Here is a 12,077-nt window from a genome sequence, read left to right as displayed (position 1 = left end):
TTTTTTTTTTTTTTTTTTTTTTTAATATCAGTTAATTAATTTAAAACTGTGTCTAAAATATGCAAAGTAATCCCAAAAGACCCTAACTGAATGTAATTTATCTTGTTAATTACTCAATGTGTAACTGCACAGAATATTTTTATGTCCTTCATGTGGACCTCTTTTTAAATTTATGAGCATTATAATGCCTTGTTAATTTCTGCGTTTTTGCATTTATAGTGTTTTGATTCAAATTAATTTAATCAGTATGGGTCCGACTCTCTGAGAATTGCTATTAGATGATTTAGCCAATTTGTAAACAAAATTATCCGGATCGCACCCAGGGATCAAGGAGTGCATGCAAATTGACTTTCCTCTAAGAATGTACAGTTCAGATGTGTGTTCTTTTGAGAGACAGACTTGATAGAAAGTTGCTTAACCTGTGTTTGCTAATCAGGAATTAACTGGTTATTGCCATGCTAGTTGTTTATCTGTTTTTTTATGTAATTTGATATTCAGCAAAACTATATTCCAGTTCACTAAATTTGAAAAATTTGAACCTTCAAAGAACTATGAGAAGTCATGCTTCTCGTGTGTTATTATTTCCAAGTGTTTTTTGTTGCTTAAGCACTTTAAATGCACCACAGATGGGTTTAATGTATAAATGAAGGGATGGATCGATGAGATGGTGGGTTTATTAATGTTTTAATGGATAGATGAATCTCCATTACCATTATCTTCAGTGCACAAATGCTGCCTGATGTTCCTGAAGAACTTTTCTTGTTGCTCGGATGTTTTTTCAGATAAGCTATCTGATGTTTTTCCACATGCTGCAATGTTTTGTTTTCAGACAATCCCAGTCTTCAGAGCCTCGTGCCCGTTACAGTGCAGGTCCTGGATGTGAACGACAATCCTCCAATGATCAACACAGAAGACGAGATCATCATCTGTGAAAGCACCAGGGCAGGACAGGCAAGTCCCACAACAGTCGAATGGTTTCTCTGTCTCACATTCTCTCTGACACCTTCATTCCCTGGCAGAGAAGGCGAGGGAGGGCGAACAGAACCTAGCAGTTAAAGTACAGAAACTAACTGCTGTTTTAATTAGTTTACTTCCTAATGAGCATAATTCATATGCATGTAATGCATAAATATGTTTTTTTGTGATTAAAAATGCAAGCAGTTACTGTATTAACAAATGATAAGTTGGTCATCTGAAATATTATAATACGGGTTTGATCAATATGGATTTACATATCAGCCTGCACTGAAAATTCCCTTACAAACCGCCATAGTTCCCTGCCATGAATGGTGTAGAGAAAAAAGCATGAATATTTAGAGGGGCTGAAATAGAAAAATGGAAGGGGGTTATAGGAATGCTAATCATCTCTCAATGAGAATAAAAAATCTGATCAACAAAGCGTGACAGCTCTGACTCACTAAAGCAGACTCCTATTTTCCTACCCACACTTTTCCATTTAATTTTGATAGGCTGTTTTTCACCAGCAGCCCAAAGAAAGAGAGGGATGAGAGCGAGAGAAAATGAAGGACAGATGAGGTTAAGCCTATTTTAATATCCCCTGTGTTCCCAACATAAAACAGTACATCCAATTCCAGAAATTATCCACACTACATTACGGGAGTAGCACATTAAAGTGCTTCTGTGCACTTTTCATGTGTTTTAAGTGCAATGTGTACTTTCTGCACCACTAGAATCATCAAACTGACTTAAAAAATAAAGACCATTTTCAAACAGATGTTGCAAACTCCTCCCCCTGCCTGCCATTGGTTGAAAAAAACAGATGGTCCCGCCCCCAGAGTCACATCATTTGTTGACCTGGTGTTGGTGAGTGGGCTGGTTGAAGATGAACCTGGTTCAAAGGAACAGAGAAATGTTTTGACAGCGCCAGTTTAGACACTGTAAAATCAGCCTACAGATGTTTACTTACAGTTGATTGCATTTAAGATGGAATAAGAGAAAGTATTTTAACATAACTTTTTTAACTGTTCTTTGTAAGTTTGGTTTGATAAAGAAGGGAGAATTTAGGACTTAAGTTTATAAGTTTGCTCAGATGTTAAAGCTGAAGCGTGTGCAAGTATATGTTCACATGTTCCTTCAGAAATCATTCTAATATGCTGATTTGCTGCACGCTTATTATCAGTTACAAACCAGCAAGTCCACCTCTGAATGGCTCAAGAAAAACAAAATGAAGGTTTTGGAGTGGCCAAGTCAAAGTCCAGACTTAAATCTGATTGAGATGTTTTGGCATGACCTTAAACAGTCCATTCATGCTCGAAAACCCTCCAATGTGGCTGAATTAAAACAATTCTGCAAAGAAGAGTGGGCCAAAATTCCTCCACAGCGATGTGAAAGACTCATTGCCAGTTATCGCAAGCGTTTATCGTGATTGCAGTTGTTGCTGCAAAGGATGACACAACCAGTTATTAGATTTAGGGGGCAATTACTTTTTCACGTAGTGCCAGTCAGGTTTGGACAGTTTTTTTTTCCTTAATAAATGAAATCATCATTTAAAAACTGCATTTTTATTTACTTGCATTATCTTTGTGTAATATTAAAATGTGCTTGTTGATCTGAATCTATTAAGTGTGACAAATATGCCAAAAAAAACAAGAAGGGGGCAAAAACCTTTTCACGGCACTGTATATTATATTATATTATATTATATTATAGTTTATATTCCAATGGTTTAATGCAGGACTGTCTGTTTCCAGACTAATTGCAGACTAAGTGTTTTTCTATAAATTATCCTATTTTGAAAAAAAAATAATAGTAAATCAATAATAACTTGATAATAATAAAATGATACAGATATCGATATAACAACAACACAATTATCCAAGAAACATTTCCAGTAATATACAAGCATTAACTTTAACAAATGACATTGTGAATTTGTCAGCCTTTTATTATTTCTGGTTTCACACAAGTGAAAGACAATCCAATTAAAGTCTCCTTCACTCCGAACCTCTTCAGTTGGAAGGTATTGCTCTTTGAAGGGAGTAAAGCACAGGGATGTGCAACTCATAATGGACCGCACTCAAGGAATCAAATTCCAAGACAACTCAGACCGACAAACCAGCTGGTTTTGATGCACACAGCACACAGAATCCTACAGCTGCTGAGATGCCAGCAGAGATTTCAGAAGTTCACTCTGAGAAGACAGCGAGAGGGGGGTGGGGGAGGGAACAGAAAGAATCGAGCAAAACTATGTTCTGAGCTTTTGAACCCTGCTGAATTCAACTTTTATTTAGGATGGTGGGTCTTCCGCATGGGAAACTGGTGAATCCAGAAAAAAAAATAATAGTAAATCAATAATAACTTGATAATAATAAAATGATACAGATATCGATATAACAACAACACAATTATCCAAGAAACATTTCCAGTAATATACAAGCATTAACTTTAACAAATGACATTGTGAATTTGTCAGCCTTTTATTATTTCTGGTTTCACACAAGTGAAAGACAATCCAATTAAAGTCTCCTTCACTCCGAACCTCTTCAGTTGGAAGGTATTGCTCTTTGAAGGGAGTAAAGCACAGGGATGTGCAACTCATAATGGACCGCACTCAAGGAATCAAATTCCTGTTGGGTTTCCAAGACAACTCAGACCGACAAACCAGCTGGTTTTGATGCACACAGCACACAGAATCCTACAGCTGCTGAGATGCCAGCAGAGATTTCAGAAGTTCACTCTGAGAAGACAGCGAGAGGGGGGTGGGGGAGGGAACAGAAAGAATCGAGCAAAACTATGTTCTGAGCTTTTGAACCCTGCTGAATTCAACTTTTATTTAGGATGGTGGGTCTTCCGCATGGGAAACTGGTGAATCCATATATACTGTACAATCCAGGCATCTTACTGTAACTACAGTAAAAAAACTTTATCAGTCAAGCATCACCAGAGACCCAAAACTAAAGCAAAGCTTACATAGTTCACTATAAAAAGAAAGTGTTTCTCTTCCAAGACAACTCAGACCGACAAACCAGCTGGTTTTGATGCACACAGCACACAGAATCCTACAGCTGCTGAGATGCCAGCAGAGATTTCAGAAGTTCACTCTGAGAAGACAGCGAGAGGGGGGTGGGGGAGGGAACAGAAAGAATCGAGCAAAACTATGTTCTGAGCTTTTGAACCCTGCTGAATTCAACTTTTATTTAGGATGGTGGGTCTTCCGCATGGGAAACTGGTGAATCCATATATACTGTACAATCCAGGCATCTTACTGTAACTACAGTAGAAAAACTTTATCAGTCAAGCATCACCAGAGACCCAAAACTAAAGCAAAGCTTACAAAGTTCACTATAAAAAGAAAGTGTTTCTCATGTCTTTTTTTCTCGGTTCTGTTGATGGCAGGTCATTCAGACAATCGCGGCTGTGGATAAAGATGATTTTGCCAATGGAAAGGGATTTTCCTTCTCTTTTCCTGGAGGAGTTCCTGCCAACCCTAACTTTACAATAAAAGACAATGAAGGTATGGATGTAGGATGCAAAAAAAACACATTTATTTTTTCATTTATTTGCATATTTTACAGTCAAGGAAAAACTGGAAATGTCAGGATGTTCATGATTTACAAGACTTCAAAAAAATATATATTTGAAATGAACATGCATTTTTCTAGTTATTTTAACAGGTCTAAAATATCTCATCAGCTAGTTGTTCTTTGAGAGTGTAGTCTCTATAAAAGGATATTTAAAAAATCCTTGTCTGGTAATCACAAACAACTGGAAAAGTCATTGAAATTCATTAGTCAAAATGTGTGGGAATCCTAATGGGCTTGTGTTAATATGTGCAGTTTAATATTCTCTTCCATTACGACAAAAGGCACAAAGTAGCGTTCAGAAAATGTTCACTGTGCATGCCATTTTCATGCAAGCTATAATAATGAATTCACATATACATGCTATTTAGGAGATTAAATATGTATTCATTTTCAAGGGGAAGAAATGGCTGCAGAAGTCTTCTTATATGATCAATAAACTTCCCTGTTGATGTTGACCAATATTTAGGTTATAATTAAATGTTGACCGCAAGCTTAAGAGAGACGATTGATGACAGTTTAGATGCAGACGGAAGTAAAATCCCTTATGCATGATTAATAGGTGCTGAGAAGTTAAATCAATGAGCTGTAATGGCATTTCTTTCAATAATCAATATCGCCATAACACTGGAGTTGTTTATTGCTCTTGCTCTATTTCTTCTTGTTCAGTGTTTGTTTTGGGCGTATGTGTGACATGAAGAATATGGGTTTGTTTTCATACATTTTCATTGATTTAAGTCAACATGCAATCAACCTTTTCACTTTCCAACTGTGTTTGGGTCGATTATTCACCATTTTTAAACCCTGCATTAACAAACCTATAGTGGTTTGCCAGTTTTAGCTGGTCTTCCAGTCTGGTCAAGCTAAAAATAAAGTACCCAAAACACCTCTAAACCAGCTAACAGACCAGAAAACCAGTTTATGCTAATTGCTAAATGTGTTTTTCAGCATCGGTTGTTCATTTCGACCCTCAACGAAGTGGCACCTTTATTCTTCCCTGTGGCAGTATTACTTCTTGTGAGTCTGTGGCTCCTTGGGTGAACTTTAAAGTGACTGGTGAAGTTTTTGTACTCTTCCAGCCACCGCATTTCCAAAATGCAGCTCAAGCATGGTCGGCATGATTTATTTCCCTCATCGCTGTCCCTAGCTGTCAAAGAGCACTGGTATTCCTTTAGAGGGATTATGGGTCTAACCTCGCACAGTAGTTCAGCCCTGTTGCTGTCGAATGAATTACCAGCTCCCTAAACTCCTGAACCGACGGCCTTAATGCAATACTCACACAGATGGCTGCGGGCTGGAGGTTACCATGGAGACCGCTCTTATCCGAGGTGTGCTGCTCCTGGGTCCAAATCTGGACCCTGGAACCAGTAGGGGATTGAAGAAAGGATGGGGAAAAGGTGTTAGAAATCAGTTTCTGAAGGATAATTAATTCAGTTTTTCTTAAAGTTCATATTAATTTTAATTAGGGTTGTCAATTTAATTAATGAGAGCAGGCAAAATGAATAAGTTCAAAATCAGCTAATTGGAGAAAACATACGCCAATATATGTATTTTTCGAAGCTGTACTTCTTTTAACTTGACACAGCTTCTTAAAAAGGCAACTCTCATGGCGTAAGCTGCTGAAAAACAATGAGACTTGAAAAAAGAAGCCAAAAATGTCACTTTGAAGCATTTGTACAATAATACAAATTTTGCAGACAGATTACAAGAACACATCCAGATAGACCTGATTACAAAATGGACTGATATTAAACATTATATCAAATAAAACACAATATATTGAATTTTAAAGCTGTTTTTATCCATTCAAAGAGTTTAATTGCCTGCCAAAACCTTGGGGAGATATTGATATACACAATCAATTAATCTAATGAGCATAGCATATAATTAATTGGATTCGTTTTTTAATTGATTAACAATTAGTCATTTTAATCTGCATGAACAGATGGATGTTTTAGGGGTTGTTATGTAATGTTGTGAAATTTTAGGAAATAAAGAAGTTAACATATATTTTAAACTACAGTTTTAAAGCTGTTTTTGTCCATTCAAAGAGTTTAATTGCCTGCCAAAATTATATTTGTTTTGGGACTTTTCTTAGCAAATATTGATATACTGTATATATATATATATATATATATATATATATATATATATATAAACAATCAATTAATCTAATGGGCATAGCATATAAATTGATTCATTTTTGATTAACAATTTATCATTTTAATCTGCATGAACAGATGTATGTTTTAGGGGTAGTGGGTGATACTGTTATGTAATATTTGGAAATGAAGTGAAAATTCATTTTAAACAACAATTTGATATCAATATCAATAAAGCTGTTTTGTCCATTCAAATAGTGTAGTTGCCTGCCAAAATATCGCCATTCTTAGCGTACCTCGATATACTCAATCAATTAATTTATTCAGCATATTGTGTAATTCATTGGATGCATTTTTTTATTATTATTATTTGAATCTACATGAACTATTAAAAACAGATGGATCTTTTAATGGGTAGAAAGTGATAATGCAATGTGGTTTTAAGAAAATTCTCTAATTAGGGTGCGAATGTTGCTACTTTTAAAAGTAATTGCTGGTAAAGTTTTATCCCATGTCTAAAGATCAGTAGGGGAAAAACAGAAGACAGGCAGATCGATGTTATATTGGTAGACAGAATGACTTAGATAGTATCGTGAGTTCCATTCCTTTCCTATCGAGACGACTGCAGTATGGAGTTTACTTCATTTATCCAAGTGGTACTCAGTGCAAATCTCACTCTCTCTGTATACTTCTCACACGGCTTCTCGCTCTTTAATCTCTCTCCACTGGGACACGCCACTGTTTACTGGTCTAAGAATTATCAGCTCTTGCCACGGGTGTTCGATGTCGTGTGCGCTGCTCTTATTGTGTCTGTAGAGAGACTGCGAGTAAGTGAAGCCCCCTTGTCTACAAAGACCCAAAGTGCTTCAAATTTAGTAATAATACCACTTTCCCATCTTTACAAGTGCTGTAAAAGAGCAAATGGGTCTTTATGGAGGTACTTTAGCTCTTTGTGTCTAAATGGCTGGTTTGTGGTGAAAAGTAAGCAAATTTTAACACGGTGCCTTACTTTTGCACCTTTGACTTGTTAAGGCATTCAATGAAATTACCCAAGCACTGCAAAATAAATATAATTTCCCTCCATCTCCATTTTTGGATTTATAGGTGCAAATGATTTGGTACGCAGTGAAGAGGAGGCTAAATGAACTAAAGTATTGTCTGTTCACGTTTTGCTTTATGAACACTGTCTCTGTGTGAATAACAATGTAAGACGGTGGGCCCCAGAGCACAAAGCGGGACCCTTGCACGGATATTCAGTTTGATTATGTTCTCTAGTCAATTGCGCTTTGTAGTGGAGCCGAGGGTAATTAGAAAGGTAATATTCATGAGCGAGCTTATGAATGGCATGGTCAAAAACATGCTGAAGGCATGCAAACACGAAATCTCAGAATCATTGGCATGCTAATCAGATCCACCTATGCACACATATACGCTCAAACACCATCTTAAAGGAACAGTACACCCAAAACTTGTATTTATTTATCTATTTATGTGCACACATGCACATACATAAATAAACAATGACAAGATTTGGATGAATAACTATATATAGTCAGTATATTTGTCAGTAATTTTGAGAAAATGTATATGCTTCTTTAAAAATGTAAAGAATTTTAAAGCATATACCTTAATTTTTATTCTACAGAAGACTGCAAATGAGTTTGGAACAATATGAGGGTGAATAATACATAAAATAGACTTTTAACTTCCCTTTAAGTGGAAATCTCTACCCAAAATAATTTTAGTTTTTTTTTTCTTTTTCCCACACACCTCATTATTTCTCACTCCCATCTGCTATTGTTAGTTGTCTCTCTTTCTCACTCTCTGTCTATCCCTCCTGTTTCCCATCTGTCTCTGAAAGGCTCTCATCCTATTTCCATCAGCTTTCTACGCCTGTATCTTTAGGCCTTTAAGGAGACATGATTCTCTTGTCTGATTCTGCCTTGTTTTAATATGCAGTCAGCGTCTGAGAAGACTCTTTTTATATTGGGTGTCAGTCGGTTGGTGGGCGTCTGGACAGGAAACCAGATAGACTGTAAACCAAGAGGTAACAGGAGAAATTAGTCATTATCCAGTAATTATGATCATTATTATGGTGATAAACATGATAAGGCCACTTCCTAAGAGGAGGATGATGATGGTAATGCAATACAGTCTGAAGATAACATAATGAGTAATACGTGACCAGATGACCATGATGAAACATGTGGACGGGATATCTTTTCAATATAGTGCAAGTAAAAAGAGAAGTCTAGAGGTGGTTCATAAGGCTCATATGATAGCTTTGTGTGAGAAACAAACAGAAATATAAGCCATCTTTCTCTTTTAACCTCAACATCTGGCCTAGTTTCTGTTGGTGCTTTTATAAAAGCTTGAAAGAGTAGCGATGTGTGATTCATGATCTTTATTATTTTGAGTTGAATCATTACAGTGAATCAGTTCACAAACCTGAATGATTGAGACTCAATTTAGTCATGTAGATTATTTAAGAATAACAACTTAAATTCTTCAGTGTAATGGATTGTAATTACTTTCTGTTAGTTCACTTGATGACTACTGTGGGATCAAGTAGCTTCTGTTTGTTTAAACTGCAGTTTTTAAGTATCTTAATCTAACGTATCTAATGACCGGGATATTTATCAGTATGGAAATGAAGGCCGGTGGTCTGGATTACATCATGAGTGGTGCTTGAAGAAAAGAGCTCGGGGCATTTTTCTGTCTCCTCTCTCTCTCATTCACACATATATTGTTTGCCTTAGCTCTAGCTGGCCCTCAGGCAAACAGCAGGATCTTCAGGCTGCCCACACCACGGCCCTCAACACTTCTGCCTCTTATTGCCTGCCGGTGCTCAGGAGAGAAGAGCTCTGCTTACATACTGTGTACTCAAGGGTATAAGTGGTTTTTGTTTCTCACGGTGTGGTTTTTATCACAACTCTGTGGTCACAGCTTTGGTCTGGTTGGAAAATGTTCTTAAATGCCGCCTTTTTAGTTTTTTAATTTTTGTTTGAGGCAAAGATACCAGTCTGTCTCAGGCATTTAATGGGAGCATTAACTGTAATTAATTTGAATTGTCTTTTTTAAATTAAATATTTCATTTAATTTATTAATATGAGAGAGAGAGAGAGAGAGAGAGGTCTCATGTAACCAGAATTCTGGTCCACATTGCAATTTATTTTGGCCTAGTTACAGAGGAATGCACAGACATGGAGAGCAAGTCTGTTCTGTTTTGTGGGTCATTTAGGGGTTTATCTGAAGTCATTTTTTGCTCATCTAAACTGGATGGACAGAAATTATACTGAAATTATGAAAATCTCTAGATTTATTTATCAACCCGTTATCATGTAAATATTTCAGCCAATGTTTTGTTTTCTGCATAGATAATCACTAATTTGTTAACTTTTGTTCCCACATCAGTGTGTTATTGTGCAATTTATTTATTTTTTAATTAGTTGATAATTTCATTTATTTATTATTATTTTATTATTATTATTATTATTATTATACATTTTTAACCAGGTATGCTTAGTGCTAAGATTAAGATCCCCTCCAACCCCCCACCCCCCATCAGCTTTTAGGACACACTCAAAGAGGGGAACACCGTGGCAGGTAGTGTTGTCACAGTACCAACTTGTCTGTATTCGGTACCAATACCAGTGAAAATCCACGGTTCTCTGTACCAATTTCGGTACCAAAGCAAAAACACAAAAACATGCTAATTAAAAAACTAATTTAAAACAACTGTAAACTGTTGTCTGTTTTAGGGTTTTCTGGTGTGTTTCATGATCTTCCTTAGCCTTCAGCTGTAAAAGGAATATATAATATACTTAAGTAAAGCAATGGGCTGAGTCTGACCAAATGCAACATTAGATCATCGACAACAGCTAAAATAAAATTTTCAGTAAATAACAAACCTCAGCCTTTATAATAAATTTAGATAAGATTACATATATTTTAAGTCAAGTGTATATCAAATAGATGGAAACTGTAGTATTAAAAACACTTTACAATAAGATTCCATTTGTTAGATAACATGACCTATCAATAAACAATAGTTATAAGCACTTATTCTTCTTAGGGTTAATTTCAAAATGTACTAATACATAAAACATGAATGATCAAGTGTTTGTATTAAATAACATTAAAATACATTAATTAATGTTGTAAAAATATATTGTTCTCTCACTGTAAGTTGATAGATAATAACATGAAGTCATGTTAATGAATGGTATCTTATTGTAAAGTCTATACAGGAGACAAAATTTGACTATACTTTCATTTAATCCAAACTGTGTACATATTTAATTTGAAGGGCCTTTTAAAACCTGCTAGAGTTATCCAGCCAAGAATAACAACTAACTAAGTTAGCTAAAAAAAAGACCCAGAACTGCTTTTCTGACGGACTGATATGACATAAACAATGTTAACCATTCTCTAACACGCATATTTTAGATTCACAATTAATGTAATAGCCTCTGGTGTGTAAAAATAGTAAATATCATCATGTCCTCCTGTTTTTTTTTTTACCCTAATAAAAATTATTGGAGCATTAATAAAGAAACTTCATTCTAATGCTCATTATATTAGCGTTAGCCGCGCTTATTCTAACGATTAACTACGCTAATAACTGCGATGTTTATTTCAATCCGACTTTCAAATTAAAATATGGAATAATATTCATAACAGAAGACCTAAATATAAAACATTTAAATTAAACTTACCTGCTTGAACTCTTTCATTTGTCTTTAAAGTGTTTTGTTAGTTTGATGTGTTTCCTCCTTTTGAGGTCGCCACGTCTCAGTGCTTTTATGAAGAGAACACATCTGTGCACCTTTCGGATAGTGCATCAAGAACCAGGTTAACCGGGTACTCGGTACCACCGGTACTTAAAGGGGTCCTATTATGCTCTTTTACAAAGTCTTTATTTTGTTTTGGGGGTGTACTAGAACAGACTCTCATACTAGGTTGTTCGAAAAACACATTATTTTTCACATATTTAACATTATTACAACACCTCTCTCCCCAGTCTGGCATGAACGGCTCGAATAGTTCCTGTCTGGTTCCTGTATCAAATGAAGGCCCGACTTCTGAAATGTGATTGGTTAGCTGGGCCAGTGTGTGCTGTGATTGGCAGCACTCGGCGCCTGCTCGGGAAATGTCACGCCCCTTACCATAGCCGCCTGCGAGCTTCAGTGTAAATATTCCGTCAAAATCAAAGCAATTTGAGCACAATTTAAACCCGGATGATTGTAACCACTCTAAGTTCATCAGCCTTGGGAAAGCTAGCGTGTCTCCAACATAGTGATAATAACACGTGTTGTCTTCTCTAGTGCAGCTCAACCAGGTCTCGTCCCATTCGTCTGTATTTGTGATATCACAAATCCCAGAAAATATGCGTTGTAGTCCAAACGAGTCGTTCGTTGTAGTTTTTGAAAAG

General features: G+C 36.1%; 1 protein-coding gene across 5 annotated transcripts in view; it reads left to right on the top strand.

The window, feature by feature from the left end:
• LOC107582195 (cadherin-18-like) overlaps positions 1 to 12,077 on the top strand; it is a 298,071-nt gene that overhangs the window by 264,997 nt on the left and 20,997 nt on the right. For all 5 annotated transcript variants that reach the window (XM_016267946.1, XM_016267947.1, XM_016267945.1 and 2 more), the window contains 2 exons: positions 830 to 951; positions 4,357 to 4,474. In XM_016267946.1, the coding sequence (XP_016123432.1) occupies positions 830 to 951; positions 4,357 to 4,474 (240 nt within the window). The remainder of the gene's footprint in view (positions 1 to 829; positions 952 to 4,356; positions 4,475 to 12,077) is intronic.

Source organism: Sinocyclocheilus grahami, unplaced genomic scaffold, assembly GCF_001515645.1.
Source record: "Sinocyclocheilus grahami isolate Dianchi unplaced genomic scaffold, SAMN03320097.WGS_v1.1 scaffold41.1, whole genome shotgun sequence".
In the NCBI taxonomy this organism is placed as follows: domain Eukaryota; kingdom Metazoa; phylum Chordata; class Actinopteri; order Cypriniformes; family Cyprinidae; genus Sinocyclocheilus; species Sinocyclocheilus grahami.
Note: the sequence above shows the minus strand (reverse complement) of the source record. Positions and strands in the feature narration are given on the sequence as shown.